The sequence below is a fragment of the Halichoeres trimaculatus genome, unplaced genomic scaffold (genome assembly GCF_033239565.1).
Source record: "Halichoeres trimaculatus isolate MK-OKI-2021-1 unplaced genomic scaffold, fHalTri1.1 fHalTri1_scaffold_10, whole genome shotgun sequence".
NCBI lineage: Eukaryota > Metazoa > Chordata > Actinopteri > Labriformes > Labridae > Halichoeres > Halichoeres trimaculatus.
The window spans coordinates 5022588-5049917 of record NW_027437187.1 but is presented as its reverse complement, the minus strand read 5'-3'; the positions used below and the strand labels follow the sequence as shown (position 1 = coordinate 5049917).

At 40.1% G+C, this 27330-nt stretch overlaps 2 protein-coding genes across 18 annotated transcripts in view; both read left to right on the top strand.

Moving 5' to 3' along the window:
* The window catches only part of LOC141796398 (UPF0606 protein KIAA1549-like), a 76070-nt gene extending 70357 nt beyond the window's left edge, over positions 1–5713 (top strand). For 2 of the 3 annotated variants that reach the window (XM_074677484.1, XM_074677483.1), the window contains one exon: positions 636–5713. In XM_074677484.1, the coding sequence (XP_074533585.1) occupies positions 636–875 (240 nt within the window). In that variant the 3' untranslated portion in view covers positions 876–5713. The remainder of the gene's footprint in view (positions 1–635) is intronic. The other variant, XM_074677485.1, reaches the window with a different exon arrangement.
* A 4518-nt stretch (positions 5714–10231) lies between these two features.
* Positions 10232–27330, top strand: part of mical3a (microtubule associated monooxygenase, calponin and LIM domain containing 3a) — a 193901-nt gene continuing 176802 nt past the window's right edge. For all 15 annotated transcript variants that reach the window (XM_074677102.1, XM_074677101.1, XM_074677098.1 and 12 more), the window contains exon 1: positions 10232–10390. The gene's annotated coding sequence lies outside the window, so the exon portion shown is untranslated. The remainder of the gene's footprint in view (positions 10391–27330) is intronic.

Genomic DNA, 27330 nt, shown 5'->3' with positions numbered 1-27330 from the left:
CAATATGGCAATTTTGTAAATACTGCCATGCTGCAAAAACCGCCCCCTGGCTCTACCCCCTCCGCCCCTCTGATAGAACTGACCAATCAGAGCACAAAGGGCTGTGACGTTGCGAGGTTACTGGAGGTCATTCTGGAAACGGAGCGTTTCAACGAGATCTTCAGAATGGCCTAAAATGAGGATATTGAGAACGCTATTGTGGGGCAATGAAGGAACTTAATGACTTGTACTGAGGGCAGAAATGCTTTACAGGCATCCTAGTCTGGCATAGTGAAAAGGAGAAACAAGCATGATATGTCCACTTTAAATACTTTTCAGTAAGAAACTCCAGAGTTTTCAGGATGATCTTTTTAAAAACTCTGAGTTAACCGTTTGTTTGTTGTGATAATTATTTTTTTTCTCAAGCAAAGAGGAGCAAAAAGCTGTGGAGATCAATCAGGCATTTTCCACTTTTGATCTTTCTACATCTAAACACTGCAGATTGAAGCAGCTTTTTTAACATGCTGTGCTTCTCCTCAAGTTGTCTCTCCTCAAATGCTCTTTTATGCTGTCTCACTTGAGTTCTTTCTCTCCTTTCTCCTTTTTCCTCCTCGTCTCTCTCCTTCCCCTCCTGTCTCTGCTCCATCTGCCTTCAGTTCCTGGACTGTCCTGACTACTCGTCCTCCTCTATCTTCCAGACGCCCAGAAGTATCATCAGGGAGTCCTTGGCACCTCCTGCCCACCTGGATACCTCTGGTGTGGGCTATCTGTCAGCCCCGCCTCCTCTGGATACATCTCCTCCCACCCACTCCTCCGCCTCCCTGATCAAGGCCATCAGAGAGGAGCTGCTGCGTCTCTCGCAGAAACAGGCGGCTGTGCCCAGCTACCACAGCTGAACCCTGTCTCCAGTCTGTAACCAGTCTGTAACCAGTCTGTAACCAGTCTGTAACCAGTCTGTAACCAGTCTGTAACCAGTCATACACTGACCCTGCCTGCCTGCTCCGCCTGTTCTCACAATACTTCCCATGGAAGTCCCAGAGGGTGCTCAGCAGAGAGACAGTCCTGCTCCACTGAGGTGAGGAGGAGGAGGGAAAGAGATTCCTACCACCCTCATGAAAAACTGAACAACAGGATGATTTATAGAGCTCGAAATGAAGGGACGGGATCAGAGCTTCTGCTGGTTTTAAAGAAAGACGATTCAACAGAAAGATGCTTTTTAAAACAGGACACCATGTGGCATGTCTGGACTCGTGGAAAGGACGACTCATGCCAACTCCTGGACTAGTGCGAGACTTTCCTGGTTTCAGATTTTTGCATCACAGTCTCATTCTCATGCTGCCTTCCTTCAACAGACACCCCGTAGGTCAGAAGATATCTTCATTATTTTAACACTACTGGAAAGACCACACAGGTATTAGTTTGTTTCCAGGCTCCTAACCTCCCTGTCACCATCCGGTGCTACGTCCTGTTTTCTGCCATGATGAGCCATGCTATGCCTTGACACTGTGATGTAGTTCACCTGACCGTGTCGGCTGTACAGGCCTGCGGTGAGGTCATAGGTCGCAGCCAGAGAGCCAGGTCAGACGTTAGGCACAGAGGAGCACCCGTAGAGACTGATGACACTCATTCACACAACCTGCTCCTTCTCTTCTTCCTGCAGTAGCACAGAGTTAGTCTGAGTTCCTCCTTTTTGACCTCTTTGCTTACAGTACTTCTTTGTGGTCAGCTTGCATTTACTTCCTGTGTTTTTATTATGATGATGGAAGCTAACAGGCTGACAGAGACACATGACTTGATGGCCTTTTGAATCATATGAATCTCTAACAGAGGCAGGTGTAAGATCCCTGGCAGTCATAGATGGACGACACATTTCAGCTTTCTCCTGCTGAACAAGAGTGAAGTCAAAATAACGCATAACACATGTCTAACTTCTGTTCTTCTCCAACTCTGCTAATCTGGTTCACACAGCACACACCTCTTTCATCAATAGAAAGTCTGTCCCACATTTATGCTTCTCAAAATCAGGACAGACCTTCCCCTGAAATTTTCCAAAGTTGTTATTCACACATTTCCCTCATCGTGTGAAGTTTTCCCTGTCGGATATGAGAACGAAGTCAGGATTTAACGTAAAAAAAAAAGAAGCAGTGGCTCTCACTGTGTAGTGTGCAGAGAAACAGACCCACATTATAATGACAGATGCAGACATCTTTGAAAATCTTAAACACATTTCAAGGGCAAGGTTTTACAGCTAAATCACACCAGATCCATCTCTGGTCCGATGTCTTGGATGCTGGAGCAATGATGCATCAACATGTCCAGAGCAGATCAAGCTGGACAGGAAGTAGGGCACTGAACCCACATTAGTACATCCTATGACTTTCACAATAGAGTTGATTTAAAGGTGTTAAAACCATGTCATATTCAGCCAACAGACATTATTGGACATGTCACATTGGGGAGAACACGCAATGAACACAAGAGAGCACGCAGTCAGCATGCATCAGATTGAAGTAGGACCAGAGTCACACCTGGTGTGTTGCTGGAATTTTCTATCAACCAACATCATCTGTGTCAGTCCAGCACATAGCAGCACTGACAGACAGCTGGAGTCATGAGTAGAGTTCGCACGCTTCCATTGTTACTTCTCTCTTCATTCATGTTGGACTGTAAAACCTAAAACCTGTTGACTCCTGGTCTGGCTCCACTCATTGTGCCGGTTTGTTGTTGTAGTCAGCCTAAATATATTCTAGTTTTGATACAGTTTTATTTTGAAAGTCACTGGCTATGCGCAACTTTCTGCCTCTCTTGATCTGCCCTCCCGTGAATTGACGCATCAAAGCTCCATAGATCAGTGAGTTGGCACATTGACTTGAATTTACCTGATCCTGTGCCATTGACAGAGCAGAGTCCAACCAGAGATGCATCTGGTGCATTTTGTCTGTAGAAAGCAGATTATCAAAATACAAACCTCTGTCTTCTTGGTATTGTTTACATTTTCAGACTCAAACATTATCTCTCTGGAATTTAAAGGAGACATATCATGCTGATCCCTGATTTAATACTTACATATAATATAATAAATTTGAAAACAAGACCTTTCACCCCCTGAATTTTCAAAAAATGAGATATTGTATTTTTTCTGATATCCTAGAACGAGATTTGATGCCTCTGAAAATAGGTCATTGCCAGATGGCCGCAAGATTTCAAACGTTGTGACGCCACGAGGATCCTTTCTTTTTATTGGAGTAATCTGATAAAGCAGCTCCTCATTTGTGATGTCAGTTAGTCACATAACCACCACCGAGGGATACACCCACCGAGAGCCGAGTATAAACGTATAAACTATACATGTTACAGTACCGGTTTGACTCACCACACTGCAGCATCCTGAGATGATCTGTGTCCAGGTGGATTTTCTTCCTCCTGAGCTGCAAAACCATCCGGGTCTGACTCGGGGTCCAATACAAAAGGACGTATCCTACACTCTGCCATTTTATTAGTGCTATCAATGCCTTACGGTGAAGTTTTGGCAAACAGCAAATTCGCTCGGTCTGCCCCATCCAATATGGCGATTTTGTAAATACTGCCATGCTGCAAAAACCACCCCCTGGCTCTACCCCCTCCGCCCCTCTGATAGAACTGACCAATCAGAGCACAAAGGGCCGTGACGTTGCGAGGTTACTGGAGGTCATTCTGGAAACGGAGCGTTTCAACAAGATCTTCAGAATGGCCTAAAATGAGGATATTGAGAACGCTATTGTGGGGCAATGAAGGAACTAAATGACTTGTACTGAGGGCAGAAATGCTTTACAGGCATCCTAGTCTGGCATAGTGAAAAGGAGAAACAAGCATGGTATGTCCCCTTTAATGATAGGTCGGGTGAAAAGTTCTCCCATTTGCTTCACACATGCTGCCCATCCTGAACGATTAAAAAGAAAAACCCATATATTTCACATGTTCTACTTTACAGTGTGATCCATCTGTTAACATGGAGGGGGGGAAGGCTTTATTCATACCAGTCAACAGGGGGATCTCTAAAGCCCTGTTTCCACCAAGTGGTTCAGTTTGGTTCTCGGCACAGCACGCATTTTACAGCGTTCCCACTAACTAATCCTGGGACGGATCCCCAAATATCCGAGATGAGCCGTTCCACTTTTTGGGACCCTTCCATAGGGGTGCCAGACTAAACTGATCTGATCCCAGACACAGTCGTCCATTGACTGGTCGAAAGAATCATCACATATCAAGCGGCAGCAGCTGTATTTCTCCTCATGGCACACAGCCTTCTCTGAAATAACTTTGATTGCTCTTTCTAACAAAGACCCACATGGAAATCACAAAAAAGACGAATTGCTGGATGTCTCCCATCGTTGCTCTTTGTTTTCCTGTGTCCATGGTTGGCTGTGGAAACACAAACAGGACCCATCTTAACTGAGCCACCCTGTACCAAACCATACTGATCTAAAGCAGACTGCTTGGTGAAAACAGGGCTTAAACGTTTTGGCTTCACTTTTGCGGAGCTGGTATGTCGTCCATCTTTTCATTCAGCCTATGTGTTACACAGGCACAACATTGGGACAGAAATTGCTCGAGAATTCTGGTTTGTGCTTGACTTCATGAAGTTATACTGTATGTATTAAGTATGCGGCTGTAATCTGATGCACTGTATGCCGACTACTTAGTACTGCTCAGGTCATTAAAGACTTTGAGAAGATGAATCAGTGTTAGGAAACTCTTGCTGAGGTCCGGTTAATGAGGGATCGTCATGAAGAGCAGTATTCTCTGGAACATTCAGCCTGTATTGATTATTTACTGAAGCTACGTCTCTGTTTCATGCAGTATTCAATCATTTGTTTGCCTTTTTATCAGCACAGGAGGGAAGACGTGTACTGTACTCTTGTCTTTCATGGTTTACTTCAACCAGTTTATGTACTTTTATATCTTTCTGCTTTACCTTGCCTCATGTGATTTGATCACCTTTAATGTCTCTTAGTCATCGTGCTGGTTGGAAATCCTTACAGTCACCCTCCCTCCCTGATATGTTGTGATGTTTTGGGCCTGAGTTGATATTTTATTTTAATGAAATAAAAGAGAAAGTTTGGATTTTAAAGCGCGGAGTGGAAATGTATATTGAGGCGTCTGCCAATGTAGTGTGGTGGTTTTAAACTCTCACAGAGCTTCAAGCAGCACATTGTTTCAGTCGTTGGCAGTATGATGTGCCTTTGAGGCAAACCTTATCACAGTAATTACAGCTGCTCGATCCCTCTGTGTCTTTTTATAACCTGTTTGTTCCACCACATGCTTTCAAATCTTGGAGCTGGAGAGAAACCTCACAGAGCTAACAGTGAACAATCTGTTTTTGTACAATTTTATATCCGAGGTGGTTTTCTGTTCTTCTCTTCCGCCTCTTTGTGTCCAAGTTTACAATCTCACACTGTTTGCCTCCATCTGCTGGTCGTGTACTGTAACAACATCCGCACACTCCTCTTCATCCTGAAGTCCCTTTGTGTTCATTCCATCGATTTATTTTGATGTTGTGTTTTTGATCATCGGTTTCCATGTTTTGTATTTGGTGAAATGATTCGTTGGCTGGCCCAACTTTAAGTTTGTTTGTTGTTGCATGTTTTAATTGTTTCATTTCTTCTGTTTGTTTTTGCGCATGCTGTTCAAAAAGTCCTTGAAATACAGAAGTCATTACTGCATGTGTCCTTGGGTCTGAGTTCATGACTGTAAACCTGTTTTTGTTGTCTTTTGAGTTTCTGCACATTTTTCATCAGCTTATCATGTTTTTTTTGTTGTTGTTTTTGTTTTGTTTTTTAAAATCCACAGTCCATTGTGTTTGAAAATGAAAAACATCAAAAACTGACAGACCATTCTTTTAACTTTACCAGTGTGATTTATTTATTTTACTTCAGCGCTTTTGGACTACCGACTTCCAGCGGTCTTTCTCAGAAGAGTCACATGATGTCGCCACGTAAAGTTAAAAAAAAAAAAAAGATTAATATTGAAACTGATAGAATAATTAACAAAACTTCAACTTTAACTTTTAAAATAATACATGGCATCACTGAATACTGCCAATCAACTGTGAGCCTTTTTTTTTTATTAATGATGATCATAATAAATCAGATTTATATAGCGCTCTTTAAAGGTACTCAAAGAAGCTTTATAAAACAGAGATGATGACCTAACACAGATAACCAAAAAACAGAAAAAAGAGAGATTATGCTTGTTGGAGTCAAATCTTGAAAACTGTATTGAAAAGGGTTGATTTTTGAAGGAGAAGACTAAGTCTGAGTTACAGATGTTAGGAGGAAAGGAGTCCCAGGGAGTTGGACCAGCAGCTGAGAAAGCTCTGTCACCAGTGGTGGGGTGCGAGGTACAGGAGATGGGCGTCATAACTTTTTAACCTCAATCTCCAATTCTGATCTGTTCTTCTCCTTGCTTCTTTTCTCTGACGTCAGATATTTACTACTGGTTAAAAGTTTTCTGCTCTCCAAATAAACTCAAAGTAGTTCTCAAAATTTCCTCCACATTGTTCCCAGACACAAACCCTCAACATACACTGCAAAATACAGAAATCTTATCAAGTGTTTTTGTCTTATTTTAAGTGAAAATAGTCTTTTTAGGCTTTTATATATATATATATATATATATATATATATATATATGTGTGTGTGTGTGTGTGTGTGTGTGTGTGTGTGTGTGATATGAGCCATATTCAACTGGTCAGTCCAGAAAAACGTCATTTCAAGTTGTTTGAAGTAGTGCTGTCAGGCGATTAAAAATTTAATCTAATTAATTACAGGATTTGTAATTAATTAACTATTTAATCCCATTTTATCAAATATCTGCTTAAGGTCCCCAAATAAAGAATTTGAATTATATGGCATTACAAAATTGTTGTGCATGACAAATCAAATGAATACACGAAGAAGAGAAGATTTTTTTTCAACTGGCCAATATTAAAATGTCCATGCTTGCTGCCATTGATTTTATGCAACCGTTTCCTATGTCAATAGAAGTATGTCATGTTTTTTTCAGTAGCAGGAGGCGGGGTCTGGTGGAGCTTGTCAATCAAAGTCCTGCTGGTAAACTACTGTGGGTGAGAGCAGTGCACTCTTTGGATGAGAGATCAGCATGGATATGAGGAGAAGATGTGAGATGACAGAGACATAGGAAGATGCTGCAAGTCAGAAAAGTTCCGGCAGCTCACACTCCAACTAAACACTCAGTGAGAAAAGACAATGGAGATCATGGGGAAGATCAAAGGATGGAGCACTAGAGATGAACGTGATCAAAAAAGTACATTTTGTCTGTTTCTTGGATCAAAAACAGGAAGGGAGACACTAAAAAAGAGAGTCCACTCTTCTTAAGTAGTTTCATATAGTTTTGTTTACATAGTCATAAAAAAACAATATTATTTGGGTCTTGAAAGATCGTCTAAGATGCTCTGGCTGGCAGCCAATGAGTCAATTGAGCGTAAATTTTCCAAGGCATTAATTTGTTGTGTAATAAATTAATTCAATTAACACATTAAAGTGACGCGCCTAATTTAAAGACAAAAATGAGTCCTGAATGCACATATTAGTCCCAGGGCATTATTTTTTGCAGGACTTGAACATTTAAATTTTGGTAGCTTTGAAGATCACATAAACCAATCATGCTGTTAAAGAGCCATACAGTAGTACTACCACATTCAGCCACAGGGTGTCAGTGTAGCACAAGCCAAGCAGATCCACAAAGACTACAGATGATGTCATCACTTATCATGTTTGTCTCTAGCAGAGGTGAAGTTTCCAGACTTTAAATATAGAAACTCTGATTATTTTAATCATTATTTATTATAGAAAAGTTAAATATGTTTAATGTAGCAACGATCAGCAATGATACAATACAATACAATACAATCTATTCATAATCTGGTCACTCAAGCATCACAAAGACACAGATATTAACCAGTGTATGTTTGATCTGCATATTTCTCTTCCTGCAGCAGGATCATAGACGACCCTCCATGGTGTCATCCCACCGTCAGGTAAAGAAACACTTCCTGCTCTTCTACTGAGTGTAGTTTCATCCCATCAGACGCTTCTCCCCTCTAATCCCATCACAGGATCTAAAGCCACTGAGGGAAGCAGCTAAACAGTCAGCAAATCTCCTGGACTGACTCTGCAGGGGTCTGACTGCGCACTCTTTTAGACGGTTCACACACTGGAATAGTCCCTGCACAGCTCTTTTTACAGCCTGAGCGTCTTTTTGTTGCTCTGAGCTGGGTCAAATAATCTGCTTTGTGTCCACGCTCCAAACTGGACTGCAGCTCAGAGGGGAAGTCCGGGTTGTTTTTGTGTTTCACTTGGAGACACTACTATCCTTAGATGGACATATGTCCTGTAATAATGACAACTTTATTTGTATTTATTGTTTATGAATGAGGGTACAAAAGAAAAAAAAAAAAACGACTTTAAGCAACAGAAAAAATGCAAAACATAAAACAAAGGAACACAGAAAGAGAAGCCACACAGAAAAAAGACCTAATTAATGTGAAGGTAAAGACTGAGGACAAGAAATGTGACAATGTTAGGGAGATCAAAGTGAAGAAAAGAACATTAATAAAAAAAAAAGGAAGGTTTTGATCATGAATTTAAATTACCAAAACAGAAAAATAAAAGAATAAAAAATAAATGAAAGAACATAATCAAGTCCAGGATTTGAAGTAGCAAAGACAAAGAAAAAAATAATAAAAAAATCTGCATAAAAGAAAAACTCACAGTAAACAGTCATTGTATTTTATTGTTGATCAGCATGGTATTTGCACTTTGCATCTGTATATTGTATGTCTCTTTTATTTCTTCCCTACCAGGTATTAGCCTATACTGCTCTGGCAGGATGGACAGCTGATGTAAACTAGCCTTTTGGCTAACTCGGGTGCATTTACATTTTTATGAAATGTTTATTAATGTGCAGTGTCCCTCCCACACATATAAAGGAAAATAAAATAAAATGAAACAAAAGATAAAATGAAAGTTTCAGTTAAAAAGATATTTATGTTATTCCATAAGTATCTTTAAAGGCAAAGGTAATGTGAAGTTAAAAAAAAAAAAATTAAAAAGGAAGAAGTACAGAAAGAGAAGGGCTAAGGAAGGAAGTGGAAAACCGAAATACTTATATATATAAATATATATATATATATATATATATATATATATATATATATATATATATATATATATATATATATATATATATATATATATATATATATATATATATATATATAAAACAAGATAAGAAATATATAAAACAAGATAAGAAATATATAAAACAAGATAAGAAATAGAGGGCATAAAGTGTATCATTTAAAAAAATAAGAAAAGGACAAAAGAAGTGGAAAGAAATATAAGTAATTTTATTAAATATTAGAGTTTTTAAATAAATATTATTAATCTGTAAAAAGTTGAAAAAATACTACGATTTAAGGAAAAAAGATTAGAAAGTTGATAAAATATTGAAAAATAAACAAGTGAAAGCAATAATCTAAAAAAGTAAGAAAAAGGAAGCTTGTTTTTAGAAAATAAAATAAAAAATCAGGCAATGCAAAGAAATTAAATTAGATGGGGGAAAGAATAAAGGAATGAAAGCAATTAAAACAGTAAAATAAACCAAACAGTAGAAAAAAATGGAGATTCACAAGTAAAAGAAATGAAAGCTGTGAAAAATTCAAAGAATTAAAAAAAAACATCAAGCAATTTAAAATGATAAAGATGAAAATAATTGGACAAATAAAAAACAGTAAGATGAAGAAAATGTCTCTGATTTCCGAGTGTAATGAGAAGGAGTCCATCATGAGTCCTCTCATGCGAAAACTGTTCACAGTCTTCAGTATTAGCTCAGTGTCTCAGTCTGTCTCCATCTTGTCCCCTGCAGAGCTTAAGAGGGACCATCCCAGCTTGTCTGGCCGCCCCTGGCCCTCCTTGTGGGGTCTAAACCCTACACACACACACACACACACACACACACACTGACAGAGTAATCCTGTCTGTGTGTCGTCCCGTCCCGGCTCAGAAAGCTGAGTCCAGCTCCTTCCAGAGCACACCCAGGAGTTAATCTGGATCATGACGGTAATTACTGCCCGGCCTGGAGGAGGGTACCTCTGGGGGGGGGTGTTGTCCACTTAGGGAGGAGTCAAATGGGAAGTTCTACCCACTGACCTTGGAGAAAGAAAACTATGAGGGAGGGAGGGAGGGGAGGAGAGACGGAGCAGATCCACACATTAGCATACTGACAGAGGTCCAACACTGCAGATCTCTGTGTCCAAACACACTCTCGCTTTTTCAGTCCTGCAGTGGAGGACAGGCAGAGCAGGGGGAGGACCAGGGAGAAACAAAACCCTCTGAGGACTTCTGTCTCTGTGAGTAGACTGCTTTTAGTTTGTTATCCACTGTAAGTGTGTGAGTGTGTGTGAGGAGTCACATGTCATGGTTTCTGGATGGAGAGGGAAGTGTTTTCTCTCAGGTCGTCTCTGCTCAGTTATGTTTGCAGTCTGAACTGGACACAGTGAAGCTGCTGACACGTGTGTGCCAAGTATCTATCTATATGTGTGTGTGTGTGCACATGTTCCCCCAGCTGTGTGTCACAAAAACACACTCCTGCAGTTTGATGATGATGATAATGATGATTATTGAACAAGTGCATCAGAGTCCTCCTACGCCGGCGTCTGTGGCAGCTGTAAATCTGGTTGCAGCGCCCTCCTTGTTTACCAGCGTGGCTGAGAGTCAGAGCTGCTTCCTGTGAGGCGGCGAGCTGCATCAGGGTTGGTTGGCTGACAGAAACACTGCAGCAGCCCAGCATCTCCTGCAGCACGCTGCTCAGTGCCAGGAGGTGCTGCTGTCACCAAGAGATGTCACTGTTTCTGCACAGAATGTCACAGGGGGGACGGATCTCTGCAGCAGCAAAACAAAAACACATCCCTGGACTTACTGTATCTTTTTGATCCTTTATTTAAAGCTGCTGATGCCCCTCTCCTCTCCCTCTTCCACTGTCTCCTCACTGCGGCTTATCTTTCCTCTGTAACCGCCTCATTTTCTCATCTGACATCAGCGTCAGGAAACACACACACAGGCTGTAGGAAGATGATTTCCCAGCTGGACGTCCTGTAATGAAAGGTTGCACAGAAAGGTTTGATTCTACGCAAACGAGTGTGTCATAAGCTGACGCAGCTGACGTAGCAGAAAGGAGGCACAGGCTCCCAGCATGCTCTGTTTTCCTAACATGAACAAGCAGCTAACGGAGGAGAGGAGAAGTGAAGGTGAAGGGAAGGAGACTGTGATGTGGGGTTTCAGTGCCACTGGCTGCTGTTGTCCTACTTACTCCTGCTGCATGACACAGAACTGAGTTTTTCTGGGGTAAGAGCCAAAGATAGCAGCTTTTCCTGCATCATCACAGAGCAGCGTCAGCTCAGGTAGCCCATAAACTCTCCATGAGTGGTGGATCAAGGTCACAGCCCAGGTTATCTCTCCCTCTGCTACAGCTCCTCCCCACCAGGCTCTACTGTATGTGAAGACACATTGTGATCCTGCACTGTGTGGAGTGGGAGGCAGGCTCATGTGATGATGTTGGTGGTGGTGGGGGTGAATGGCTGTCATTCATAACAGAGAGGCTGTTTGGCCGTCAGCTGCCCCCTGCTCAGACTTCAGATGCTGATCCTGCTATCAGCTGCTGCCTGGATCCTTCACAGCTGCTCTGCTGTCCACTCTGAACCTGTGTGTGTGTGTGTGTGTGCTGTGCTGGAGGAGAGGCATGCTGACATGGAGGACATATAAGCTCCAGCACGTGTTTGAAATAACAACATCCAGTTAAACCACAGATCGTGATGCAAGAAGAAAAGAATAGGCTTTAAATTTCAGGTAAACTGTTCATAGAAGTAAAGTAGTGATTTAAAAAAAAAACAGTAAAGAAGTGAAAGTGTCCAAAAATAAACTCAATGACTGTAACTGATCTGACTCAAGGATAAGATTGAACAAAAACACACAAATAAATATCTAGTTAAAGGCTCTGTTAGCACTGTTTGGTATGTTTGGTGTGACTGCGGTGACCTTAGGGATGGGTACAGAATTAAATACTTTTATAGGTAAAATCAATCAGGTTAAGGTACCTAAACGCATCCTTGTGACTGAAAGAGGGGGGAAAAGGCGATTTTCCACGCTGGCCATGAACACAGCATTGCAAGTTTATGTACTGTGAAATGAATATGTTAAATTGGAAAGTTTTGAGATTTTATTATTAAACAAATTAATACTTGTTACCACATCAACATAAATAAAAGTAGGGATTGGAACCTTTCATATTTATAACAATATAGTACCGATGCCCGGTACCTGGCAACTGGTATCGGTACTAAACAGTACCAATTGTCAGTACTTCTGTGTGTGTTTTTGAGGTAAAAAAAAAATATTGATTTGTTTTGTAATAGAATCTCAAAGTTTTTTTATTTAACATTTATTTTTCAAAATTATCTTATAAACTTGCAGTGCTGCATTCATGTACGGCATGGAAAATCACCTACTCTTCCACTTCCTCAAAGTCACAAGGATGTGTTTGGGTACCTAAACATGACACTGTTTTGATTTTACATGAAAATTACGTAATCACCGTACCTATAAAAGTACCTAATTTGGTACCTATCCCTACACTAAAGTACCGGAAATTGGTACCGTTGAGCACCGATACCGATTGTCATGTACCAGGCATCGATACAGTATTGTTTCAAATGTGAAAGGTACCCATCTCTACCCATGGCAGAGGTGTTTTTTTTTTTTTTTTTCTGGGATAAAGACTCTTTTTTTCCCATGAGCACCACCATCCACTGTCTCAAAGATGTGACCAAGGCATGCATTTGTTTTGGAGCTGATCTTTGTCAAATATTTGCGGGAGTAAGAGGAGTAGAAATCTTGACTTCATATTTAGAAATCTTAGAGAAATATTTAGAATGTAAACTAATTGTTTAAAAACGTAGCTAAATATTTAGAATTAGGAAATTTATTTATAAATTTTAGATATAACATTTAACATTTAGACAAAACATTAAACATTTATAGATAATATTTGACCAATATATTTTGAAAATATTTCTAAATCTGCATCGAAAGTGATGTTCTAGAGCTAAATGTGGTACAATCGGCGCAGAATGGAAACTGCTCCATACAGCACACATACAGTGGGGGGAATAAGTATTAATTGCATCAACTTTTTTCTCATTACATTTATTTCCAAAGCTGCAGTTCAAATGAAATTTCTTCCAGACATTGGTATTGACTCAAATAATCCACACATGAAAATATATCACAACGCTCAAGTCCATAAATAATGATTATGTGTAGTCAAGTACGATAACACAGGAAGACATTCACAATCTGATTGTTGCTGAGCATCAGAATGGAACTGGTTACAGGCTTATATCAAAGCACCTGAATATTCCAGTCAGCACCATTGGGGCCATTATTCACAAGTGGAAGAAGCACCACCTCACCATCAACAGGCCACGCACAGGAGCTCCTTGCAAGATTTCTGACCAGGGAGTCAGAGAGATAGTCAGAAGAGTACTGAACAAGCCAAGGACCAGCCTGAAAGTGCTCCAGAAAGACCTGGAGGCAGCAGGTACAATTGTTACAGAGAAAACCATTCGCAATGCACTCCACCGCCATGGCCTCTATGGATGCTTAGCTCGCAAGACTCCATTCCTCAAGAAAAGGCATGTTGAAGCTGGTTTACAGTTTGCTAAACAGCATCTTGACAAGCCTGTAGAATACTGGGAGAATGTTGTCTGGTCAGATGAGACCAAAGTTGAACTTTTGGGCTGTCATACTACATACCATGTTTGGAGGAGAAATGGCGCTGCACATCACCCAAAAAACACTACACCAACAGTGAAGTTTGGAGGTGGAAGCATCATGGCATGGGGTTGTTTCTCATCTCATGGTATTGGCAAACTTCATATAATTGACGGAGCAATGAATGGAGCCATGTATGGGGAAATTCTTGATATGAATCTGCTGCCATCCACCAGGATGATGAAGATGAGACGTGGCTGGATTAAATTTTCTGTTATTGATGTGTGTACAGAAAAGAAAAGGGTATTTTAGATACACATTATGGAACAATTTTGGAAAAATAACATCATATTCATTCACACTCATTCACACTACAAGAACTTATTGACACGACAACACACTCAATCGACATGGGGTATCAACAAGTGGACAAGTGGTATCGCAGAAATGAAGAGGAAGGGAAAAACAAGAGAAAGAAAGGAAAAGAGGAAAGGAGAAATGTGCATCTAAGTATTTAATAATATTCAAATAAAGAAAATAAATAATTAAAGATTAAATGAATAAAAAATGAAATCAGCAAATTAGTAGCTCATTTGTTTTCAGCTTCAATAGACAGAGTATCTGGATGAAGTAAAAAAGTTTGCCAGATTTCATGGAAGGTCTTAAGGGAGCCTTCCAAGGAGAATCTGATTTTCTCAAGTCTCCCGCAGTGAAAAATTTCTTGAATCCATCTGTTATGTGTAGGTGGGGATAAATGAGTCCATTGAAGAAGAATGAGCCTCCTTGCTAGCAAGGTAGAAGAGGTTATAATATGATGTGAAGATTTTGACCAGTCAGAGGATGGAAGCAGTCCAAAATCGGAGCTGATCTTCTTTTTAAGTCTTTTGTAGTTGTGTAGACAACAATCAGACTTTGTAAACTTAGTTTGTAGTTTAATATCCAGGGGGTGAGCAGACTGTTAAGTGTTCCTCACAGCCCGGTGCTCTGAGACGTGGCCCTAACTTGTAACATTAGTGAACCCTGGTTATGTCCTGCCTGAGCTCATCTACCAACTCTAACCTCACCAGTTTTGGTGCGATAATCACATCTTAAATTGCGATTATAAACAGATAAATGTATAAGGTGAGACTATTTCAACATCACATAAAAAGTCCTCACAGTGTGAAGTTAATATATCCACTGAATGTTTGGTCAAATAGGGAGGAGGAACTTCAGCAGGAACATTTCTGTTGACTTTACTGTCCTCATTCAACTCTTCTTTGACACTGATATACCTTATACAGAAATATGATAGCTGTCTCAACTTTGAACATTGTTGCTTTTATCTCCTCCTCTCATGATCAAAGTGGCTTTGTCGAGCTCATCAGCTCAGAAATGCTCTAACCAGTTCTACTGTCAGTGTCTGGATTGCAGGACAGGATGTTGCTCCACTTTGGGGTCCAGCTGTTCCTCATGCTGCTCCACCTGTGCCCACTAACTGTCTCCACGTCCACACTCTGAGAGCAGCCTCAGACAGACACTAGCCTTTCTATCACAGTGTCAACAGGCAGACTATCTTAGGCTTTGGTTGAGTTGCTGTGATTGTGATCAGGTTGTCCTGTTTACATGGTATCTTGATCAAAACAGTGGTGCATTGACAACATCTTGATGCACTGAGAACATCACGACACAAGGCTTGTCATTAAAGCTTTTTCTTCCTGTATCCTTAGCAACAGCAACAACTACAACAACAGCAGCAGCAGCATGGTGGACTTCCTGTATTCAAAAGACCAAGATACCTTGTGAACAGAACATGCACGACACAAATCGATGTTGCTTTTGATGGGAATATCATGATAGGCGTATATATAACCAAATATTAAGGTTGGAAAAGGAGGAACCAGGGGTGATCTGGGGTTTTTTTTTAAAAAACAGAATATGAGCGTTTTAAAAAGGGTTATTGGTGTTTACATGGCCATGTGCAACCAGAATTTTGCTAATATTCCAAATATGAAAGGGTTACTGACTGCATGTGAACTAGAGGTATGAAAAAATATTGACACAGCAATGCATCCCAATACTTTGACCTGTGATAAAATGTTGATATTCTAACTCTTAATATCAATATTTGTATTGAAATATAAATTCATATTTTTGGTGAGTTGGAAGTATAATATGTCTCCTCCACTGCAGTAGATGGCGCTGAAGAGCTACTTCGCTGTATAATATATATAATCTAAAGGGCAACATTTGATGCATGAAAATGAAGCCTATGCGGACTGTTTTATACAGTCTATGATATATCTCAGAATATATTAAAAATATTTTGTTCCTAAACTTGATAATGTGGGTTTTGATGCTGTGAACATCAACATTTTCTCTCTGTTCTTGGGTCAGTTAGTTTTAAAATCATTTGAATTTTTTTTTATTTTTTACAGTGTAGTAGACTGATAAAATAATAATCATAGTTGTGTTTTGTTCAATATCAGATTTTTTTATGAACCAAATGACATTAATGAGTTTCACCAACTGAACACGTCTTTCACCCAATCATTTTTTTCCAACATCAGTTTAATGTCACAGTAGTTTTAGGGACAAAATTGATGCACTGTATGTTTTCAGGTTAAGTGTTTGTATAAAACACTGCATCTGACTTTGATTATTTCAAATACAATCAAATAGAAAAGTTGTTTTAAAGTCAAATAGTTATCTTTGTGGATTATCGCAATATATCAAAATATTGTGATACCGTGATATTACAGTATCATGACCCAAGTATCATGATGTGCATTGTATTGTTGGGCTCTTGCCAATACTCACCTCTACTGTAAATGTAGGCAGTGATGTTATGGGGTTTTGACCAATCAGAATCAAGTATTTCACACAGCGGGTACACAAATATTTACTGATGAATAAGGTGAAAGAAACTCTCAACATAGGTGTAAATACTCAGGTAGGAGTGAAAATCTAGCTTGTGAGTTTCACCTCTCGTCTTTTTGAACCTTGACCTTGATCTAGTTTAGCCAGGTTAGGAGTCAGTCAAAAACAAAGAGGAGTTCCTGGATAAAGCAGGCAGCAACTCTCTATCCCTGGTGGTGCACCATTTGCACTTTGTTGACAGAGGTATTGTGTTCAACTTTACAAAGCTACCCCTGCATGCCACAGCTGAGTGTCTGACAGCGCTAATCTCTGCTGGCAGACTGTGGACGGCTGTGCTCTGCTGCTGCTGCTGCAGACTCTGAGCTCTTTCAGGTCAGTCAGCAGCAGCAGCAGCAGATTGCAGCTCTGACAGGGCTGGACAGAGGGAGTATGTGCATGGTGGGCAGGAGTTCTGCAGCATGTGCAGGAAAAATGGGGTATTGATTGTAAAGTTGCACACACTACCAATAACAACAATTCTCCACATTTAGCTCTAAAACATCACTTTTAATGCAGATTTAGAGAAATAATTGTGAAGTATATCTGTTAAAGTTTATTTATGAATGTTGAATGTTTTTTTCTTTTAATAAATGTTAACTGTTAGATATAATTCTTATACATAAATGTCCTGATTTTTTATTTTAGCTAGATTTCTAAACATTTAGTTTCCATCCTTTGTGTTTAGCTAAGATTCATAAATACTTAGCTGAGGCCTGGTTAGGTTGCCTCCTCAAACTCTTATTTCAGTGCTTCTGGCAGGTGGGAGTGTGAATTTGCATATTAGCTTAATATTTAGAAAATCGTACCTCAAATTTAAGAAATCTTGATTTCATATTTAGAAATCTTAGCAAATATTTAGTCCAAGTTAAATTTTTAGAAATCTTAGAGAAATATTTGGAATGTAAACTAAATGTTTAAAAACGTAGCTAAATATTTAGAATCAGGAAATTTATTTATAAATTTTAGATATAACATTTAACATTTAGATAAAACATTAAACATTTATAGATAATATTTGACCAATATATTTCGAAAATATTTCTAAATCTGCATCAAAAGTGATGTTTTAGAGCTAAATGTGGTACAATCGGAGCCCAATATGGAAACTGCTCCAAACAGCACACATACTGTGGGAGAAATTAGTATTGAATGCGTCAACTTTTTTCTCATTACATTCATTTCCAAAGCTGAAGTTCAAATGAAATTTCTTCCAGACATTGGTATTAATTTAAATAATCCACACGTGAAAAGAAATCACAACGCTCAAGTCCATAAATAATGATTATGTATAGTTAAGTACGATAACACAGGAAGACATTCGCAACCTGATTGTTGCTCAGCATCAGAATGGAACTGGTTACAGACTTATATCAAAGCACCTGAATATTCCAGTCAGCACCGTTTGGGCCAGTATTTACAAGTGGAAGAAGCACCACCTTACCATCAACAGGCCACGCACAGGAGCTCCTTGCAAGATTTCTGACCAGGGAGTCAGAGAGATAGTCAGAAGAGTACTCAACGAGCCAAAGACCACCCTGAAAGTGCTCCAGAAAGACTTGGAGGCAGCAGGTACAATTGTTACAGAGAAAACCATAGGCAATGCACTCCACTGCCATGGCCTCTATGGACGCTCAGCCCGCAAGACTCCATTCCTCAAGAAAAGGCATGTTGAAGCTTGTTTAAAGTTTGCTAAACAGCATCTTGACAAGCCTGTAGAATACTGGGAGAATGTTGTCTGGTCAGATGAGACTAAAATTGAACTTTTGGGCTGACATACTGCATACCATGTTTGGAGGAGAAATGGCACTGCACATCACCCAAAAAACACTACACCAACAGTGAAGTTTGGAGGTGGATCATCATGGCATGGGGTTGTTTCTCATCTCATGGTGTTGGCAAACTTCATATAATTGACGGAGCAATGAATGGAGCCATGTATGGGGAAATTCTTGATATGAATCTGCTGCCATCCACCAGGATGATGAAGATGAGACATGGCTGGACCTTCCAGCAGGACAACGATCCAAAGCACACGGCAAAGTTGACTCTCAAATGGTTTCAAAAAAAGAAAATCAATATGTTAGAATGGCCTAGTCAATCCCCTGACCTAAATCCAATTGAACATTTGTGGAAAGAACTAAAGAAAAGGGTTCACCAGAGGGCACCAAAGAATATTCCAGATTTAAAGACAATCTGTGCAGACGAATGGGCCAAAATCACACCTGAGCAGTGTGGGCCATTAGTTAAAACATACAAGAAGCGTCTGGAAGCTGTCATTGCAAACAAAGGCTTCTCCACTAAGTAATAGATGAGTCTCAGTGCATCTTGCATTTTTGGAAATAAATGTAATGAGAAAAAAGTTGACACGTTCAATACTTATTTTCCCTACTGTATAAGCAGTGGGAAGGGAGTGGTGGGTAACATGCACCCTAAGGACCAGGAGCCTCTGCAATTGAGCCAAACTAGCATCAAGGTGTCTCCATAAGATGAGAGATGAGAGGAGTTAGAGACTGAAGACGAGAGCTGCAAATGTTTCAGTGCTTGTTGTGTTCACACTGTGTGTTCCTGTGTCCGTCCTGGGAAAGCCTCCCTTGTACCTGTTTACATCTGAGAGAGCTTCAGGTGTGGTGATTGGTTGGTTAGCTGTCTGCATGATAATCAGCTGATAATCCCGTTAAGCTGTTTCTCTTGTGAAGCTTTGTTTTGTCGGGCAGATGGACTCTGCAGGGTGTACTCTGTCTGCTCTGACTGTTGTTTTGTGGCTCAGTGTTGTGGGTCTTTTATCACGTTACTGTTTCATGATCTGAGGAGAAGAGAAGAGGCTTGTGTTAAAGATGTGTGTGAGGGGGACACTCTGGAGGATATTAAAGGTGTTTTTACTGCTGGAGCACACACAGGATGATGACTGTGGACCCTGTGGACCTGATGATGTGGAAAGGCAGTGACTAACACTGGTCTATAAATAGCCAGTCAACATGTGTCTGTATCTGATGGCACTGTTGGAGCAACCACAGCATCCAAAACAAGTTTATTTACAGACACAGGAACATTCTCAGTGTCTCTCTCCATCTTTGAAGTCATTGAATCCAACAGCGTGCTACCAACTAAAACAGCAAACTGATTATTCTCATGTGCTGTAGATTATGTTTGAGCTAAAAAAGATTTATGAGCCCTCTCCCTCCACTCAGTCCTGTTATTGTCTTCATGTCCTCTGAGCTGGGTTTACTAACCTCATTAGCAGACATCAGCGAAATGCTCTGTGCTGCTCTCAGCAAACAATAAGAGAGCACAGGGTCACACAATAAGAAACTGAAAGGTTTTTACTCATATATCATTGGACTACAGCCCTCAGTTTACCACTGTTCTCCCTAGAGATGCAGTGAGACAAGTTTTTAAGTCTAGATTTTTAGATTTTTGTATCAGATAAAAGAGATAATGGTCTGATCCAATTATTTATTGAACATTCTCTAATCCTCAATCTCAGGATGAGATTGAGGATTATATTCTGGTAATTGCAGTTTAAACTGACTGTGTTGTTATTTTATGGGGTTATAAATGTGTGAATGTGTGGTGAGGAATTATAGTTTAACAGTAAACCTCAGTAGAGGATGAGTGAGGAATCAAACTGGCACATATTGAGAGTTGTCGTCAGTGTTTTTGGTGAAACTCGTGTCAAACTCAAGGCCTGAGGGCCAAATGTGGCCTGCCATGGCATTTTATGTAGCCCGCAAGAGCTGAAAATGTCTGATTGTCTTAGAAGAGATAAGTCAAAAGGGTGCGTTCACCATGAACTATGTTGTCCATAATACCTACCGATTATGTTACCCACAAAGTGATGGCATCTCACCATTTTCCAAACTAGTGGAACTGAGAAATAAAACAATGATCCCAAAATGTCCAGAAAGAGAAAATTTGATGCAGATGAAGGCTGTTTCAGAAAAGATGGGAAGGCCAATGCATGTTTTTTTCAAAAGATAAAAAAGTTTAAACTTATGACATTGCTCTTGTTTAAAGATGCTATGAGGAGGATCTGTTCCCTCACCGCCTTCTGGCTGGGAGTCTCATGCACACTGTTGTAAATTACCTTTAGCAAGGTGTGTGTTTGTTTTGGAATTAAATGAAGATCAGATCAAAACAAATTTTCTTTGTTCAAGACAACTTGTTACTTGATACAACGCAAGGTATTCATCAGTACAGTTACGTAGCACTATGGTTTGAAACATGACATCAAGCAAACGTTGTAGTAGCCGGCTATGTAGTGCTATCGGCAGCCTGGTGCTCCAACGCATCTGTAGGCTAACATGAAAACAAGTAAACACTGTCAGTTTGTATGTAGTTTAGTAGCTGTCTATATTTAGCTCAGCTGACAGCCTGGTGCTCTAAGACATGTCTGTAATGTGTAACGTTAGTGAATCCTGGTTATGTCCGGCCAGTCATCTACCAATCAGAGCTAACGTAACCTCACTCTTCATTTTATTGATAGACTCTCAAGTTTGAACAGACCACTGCAGAATAACTGCTGACTGTGGGTTGAAATCAACATTAGCACAAACAGTTTAGCTCCTGTGTTAGCCTTTAGCTCGTGCTCTATCTCTCTCCTGTTTATCTTTCATCCGCTCTTCTGTCCTTTAATGTCAGAAAGTTAGGCTCCAGTGTCCACCATCACTACAAAATTAATCACAGAAATTGTTTTCAAGTAAAGATAAGACATTCACACTTGCTTAGATTTCAGTTTTTAGGGTAAAAATCTGAAGACAAACATGTTTTCAGGTTAAAGATACAGTCATACATCCTTGTCTCAGGAATAAACTGTGTTTATCTGAAGTATAATAATGTCCTGATGTTTAAATATTCACTCTACGCTCTCTGGGAACATGTGGGCACCACATGATCACATCTGACTCCTGTATCAGGTCTCCGTCTAAACACAGACACAACTGCAAAGTCATTTTTAGCCTTATAAACAGTTATGATTCAGGAGAAAATCCTCAGCTGTGACCTTACACAACGTCTGGTTTGAGAGTGACGGAGCGTGGAGTAAACAAAGTCAAAACAGGAAAAACAAACATGAAGCCGGAGCAGTTTTTCTTTTGAGATCAGGAGAGACAGATGTCTTTGTTTACCCTGCTTTCTGTGTGTCTCTTCAGCTCACGCCTCGTCGTGTCATTATAATTGACAGGTTGGGAGCAGAGAAGACGTCAGAGGAGAGAGTCAGGGTAGCAACTTTATCTTAGATTGTGAAAATGTCCCAAAACATCTCCTGTAGTCCATGAAACATATTTCTATAAGTCCACTAGAGTTCTGTTCCTACTAAAAGTCCCCCTCATGTGGATCCAGCTCCTGTGCTGATTCCATGCAGAGTTCCTCCAGAAGTCCTCAGTCCCTAAAGAAAATTCCTGCAGTGTAAATGAAGCTGTAAACTGCTGGATGTAACTCAGTCTGACATGAGAACCAGAACCTCTCTCGGCCTCCCAGGAATCCAAAACTTGTTAGCTTAACAGCAAAATCCTCTCCACCTGGCTGCCAACCTCTGGTGAGACTTCTGATGAATAAGGAGCTGAGGCCTGCCCGTAATCCAAAGCCTGTTTCTGTAACTGACTCTCTGATTCTCTGCCAAAAGCAGCCAAACCTCAATCTGAAAGCTCAGGGATAAGAGCTGGTGTTGCTGCTAAATTTCTAAGCCCTTGATGTTTGACCCTCTTTGCCTTAACAGGAGCCCACCAGTCCTGGTCCTGTGTTCACATCAGCATAGACCCTTAACCTCAGGGACCCTGACCTGGGTCAGTTGTGGATGTGACCCTTCCCAGACCTTCCCTGGGGGTCAGGAAGAAACACATGGAGAGAGTGTGAAGGGAAACAGACTGTGGCTCAACAATCTGACACAGGTTTGGAGCCTGTGGTTAGTCCAGGTCAGCTCACCAGGTCCCATTAGTTTTCGTAAGAAAACAAAAATCTGTCTTATGAAGTCTGCAGGATTTATGGAGCACATGTGTTAGGCTGTCCATGATGGCTGGAAGTCTATTTCCCATCAGGCACAGCCATCATGGACTATAGTTTAAACTAAAAGTGCAGAACTGATCAGCGTTTTCATGTTAACGAAAGAAACTAACATCTCTTGCTTAATGCATGCTGGATGTGCAAACAGGAAACGGTTTCACTTTAGATATACCAACCACATTAAAAACCAATATGGAAATTTGGGTTTCAAGACTGCTGCTGCAAATCAGCCGTAAACATGATGATGTTTTCATCACAGTGTGCTAATGTCAGTCAATCAATCAATCAATCAATCACTCAATCATGCAAACAATCTAATCTTTATACTTTATACTTTTAAGAGATGTCTGAAGACTCATCTGTTTAGGAAACACTTAAGCACTTAATCTGACCCTTCTCCTCTTTGTCCTTAAGGGTAGAACGAAGGCTGATTTATGCTTGACCCGTCCATGGGGTCCGCAGGGCTTCGTGTGACATCATTTTCACACTTATGCCCCCTTGCACAGTCCTTTTCATGCAGAAAATTTCTGTGCACACTTAAAAATTTCTAACCTGCACAGACCAGATAGCGGAAGTGGTCAAAGTGCAGAAATACAGGCATCTGTATCACTCTTTACACAGAGATCACCGTGATAACTGAGTGGTAAATAGTTCATGGCGTGAAATTGGAGCCACTGTCAGCAGAAAACAGGAATCCGTTAAAAGAACCTTAAAAAATCTCAGGGTAGGTATGTAAATGTATTGTTAACAAAGCCCAACTTCCTCAACTCTCGTTTATTACTGTAGTAGATGTATGTTTGTGATACACCGCCCCCTGCAGGTTGGGAATGGACCCAATGGACGCCGCACGGCATGTTAAAAAGCATGAAGCCCCATGCATTCGCTCGCACGTATCTTATGCTTCTGATTCCGGCACGTCACTTTCATGTGAAAAGCAGAACACAGCCCTATCAGTCAGTCAGACGGTCTCAGATCCAGCTCTTAGTCAATATTCAGCACTGATCAATTGAATGTTGTTGAAGGTTGCACATTATTGTTGCAGCTGTGGTTAGTTATGGCTATATTATTCTACATGGGAAAAAAAAGTCTTCTTTTACGTGATGGCAGCCAAATAACTTGTAGCACTTTGTGGCACTAACCAAGGTTATCCCTTCTGCCTAAATTCTTGCTTGTGTTGTACGTTGCTTTGGACAAAAGAGTCTTCTAAATGAAACTGTAGTACTGTAGATGTAGCACCGAATCATAATAAATTTTATCTCAAGACACTTTCTAAAAACATTAACAAGTTAAGACCTGTTAATGTAAATGAATTTTTATTAGCAGAAACCCCAACATCACAAGATAAGGAGTCTTATCTCGTCTTAAGCCACCATGAGTACAGTTTGATGTCTATTAATATCAGCAAATACAGGTTAATACAGAAGTATCAGAGAGACAGAGAAATCATGACTCTGAAACTGGGAGGGCAGTAAACATAGATTTGATGGCAAAAAAGATAGAGGAGAGCTACAGCAAGGCATCCTTCAATACTTTTGATAGAGTATGATGTTAAAAAAATGTAATTTTTCAGGAAAAGGTCTGTAATTTTAATAGATTTTTTTCCTGTTTTCTTATAAAACCACAAAATGCCAGTAGATTTACAGATATTTTCACTAATTTACACAGTCAAAAAAATCAGAATTTTACCTTTATTAACCCTTGATTTTAAAGTATTATTTCTGTTTTTGAAAAAGCATTAAACAAAAATGTAAAATTACAGAAATTATCTGTAAAATGACATCCTGGATGTTTTTTTTTGTATTATGACAGCTGAACCCTGCACCCTCCTCACTCATGGTTGCAATTCACTGATTGAAAAAAAAAAAAAAAAAAAAAAAAAAAACAGTAAAAGCACCGGCAGCAAAGTTTCCAGACAAATACCATAAAGATACAGTAAAACACTATAAAAAATGCAAACCTACATCGAAAAAAACTGTAAAAAATACAGGACTTTAACATAAATAAAAAATAAAAATCTGTAAAAAAAAAAATAATTAAAAAATAAATCAATTTAAAATAAAAAATAAAAAAAAACACTGGCAGCAAAGTTTCCATACAAATACTGGTGTACTATAATTTTTTCTGACAGGGCTCCAATAGCTCACAAGTAATGAACCAAGACTCATGCCAACATGGTTTCTTTAATAAAGAATAAGGAAACAATGTTCAAATAGTCAGAAATTTGAAAACTAATGTCAGACCAAGTTATGTATATAAAGGAAGAAGGTAACTATGGATTTGTGCACTTCTAGGATTGACAAAAAAAACCTGTCCCCTCTCCTTAAGTTGTTTCTTATGCAGGACACAATTTTTTTGTCTGTTGCTGTTTCATTTTCTTTGCAAAGTTTCCTCCAAACAAAGTACTGGCTAGGAGTGCTGGAACACTGGCTCTGCTAAATCTGCTTCCAGTGGACACAGGCCCTCATTGCTACTTGACATAAGGGCAGCTCATTTTGAATGAGTGCTGGCTTGCATGTGAAGTCAGCTGGCAGAGAGTAGAGATCAGATGCTTGCAGAGCAGAGAGGCAGAAAACAGGACTCTTCATCACTGGACTCTGAGGGGAGTGAGACAGAGCGGGTTACACGCCTCATCACATACAGCAGGCCAGGAGGTGTGTGGGCCAGGAGGTCACTCAGCCAGTCAGGCAGTCATAAATAGATCCTATACTCATCCGGACACATGATTCATGTCAACACACGCACATACTGAGAGAGGGGAGGGAGTCCAAACCTGACTTAAGTCTTCAGAGCAGCTGTGTCTTCTTATCAAGCCGTCCAAGATCAGCTTTCACAGACCGAGGGTCGTTCTCACAAAACGTTAAGTCATCATAATATCACACAACACTTTGTGTGAAGAGCCTTAACCACAACAGACGGTCTCTTCAAGCACCCAGTCAAAAAGTAAATGGTATCAATAAGGCTGTATGCTGACACATGAGCAGATAAAAACACACTGCAATTTTTGAAGAAACTTTTTAACAAGGAGAATTTTCAGTTCACAGAAAAGACATCAACTCTAGCTTCCTCTCACAGTCCAAAAACATGCTCATCAGGTTGTTTGGTTGTTCAGAACGGCCGGTGAGTGTGAGTGTGAATAGTTGATGGTATCTTTGTGTTGGCACTGTAATAAACTGGTGGCCTGGCCAGGGTCTACCAGCCTTGACCTTAAAGACAGCTGGAACATGCTCCAATCCCAACAAGCCCAAAAAGGAAAAGAGATGAAGAAAATGGATGGCTAGACTGAAAATACACCAGGTCTGAAAAGATAGCTCCATAGTTACTGTCCCCAAAGTAGTGTTGTATCAGGATGGCAATGATATCACAATTCAAATGATCAATGAACACTATCGTTTAATGGCACATCTCAAGCTCTCACAATTTTTTTCTTTTGAACTCCACTTTGAAGAGGCAAAGAGCAGGACTGATCTTTTTATCTGCTGCTGGTTCAGTTTTACTGTCTTTGAAGGAGGGCTGAAAAGTTCATAGCCTGACTATGAAAGGAGTTCTGCCATAGTGACTAAGCTTGGCATGTGTCAAATTCAACATCTCCTGACACTTACAGCATTTTTTTTCAACACTGTCAATGTTTTATTGGGTTGTTGCTGTGGCAGGACGTCCAGACCTTGGGTCATCTTCAAGTCTCTCCCTACCCCTCATGAATTCAGCTGCTCACTTTTTCACAGCTTATAAAGCTGGAGCATCATCGCCTGATGTAGCAACCATTTCAGCGTGAATGTCCTTGAGGGTAAACCCCTTTTTTCTGCAAATATTTGATTACCCCACAATGCCAAATTTTATCCATATTCATAAAATTTCTTTGGTTGTGCTTTTTCAAGGTCCTGAAACACTACATCAGCATCAGTTAATCTAAAAATAAACCATAGTCAGGCTACAAACTTTTCAGGCCTCCCTTGTATAGACGAACAGTTTCATATATCTGCCACGGAAATATTTCACTAGTCCATCTGCGTAGCAGCTCTTCTGATTTGTTTTCAGAGGCGGGACTTAAAAAAAAAAATCTGCAGCTGGTGATTGGACCACCGTTCTGATTAACACACTCACCACGGACCAATCCACATCAAGCCACGGTATGACGTAGCTTATGTAAGCCGATGCCTCTAAGAAACAATAGATGAACAACTACTGAATCACGAGAAAGAGCTGTGAACAAGGCGTTAGACGACAGCTTCAGTTTTTATAAATTTAACTTAAGAATCAAAGGAACGCTGACAAGTACGAAAGTCTGCTGACGTCACGTCTGCTCCCACAGCTCCCGCCTCTCTTCCCTGATTGGGCCGGTTAGAATTTAGCTGAGTGCAATTGTTGGTCATTGGAGCCTTTCAAGATGGACCTGCAGGAGTTCAGAAACTGAATCAGGCAGGTCTGTCTGCTCTGCAAGGTTACGTATACACTGCCCGGCTAAAAAAAGTCACCACCTGGATCTAACAAAGCAAATAGGTACGATCCTCTTACTGGATAAATACTGCATGAGTGATTATCTTTCAGCTGGCAACAAGTTATTTAACCCCAACTGGTGCAATGAGTTACTTCTTATTTCCTAAACAATCATGTGGAAACACACATCCTG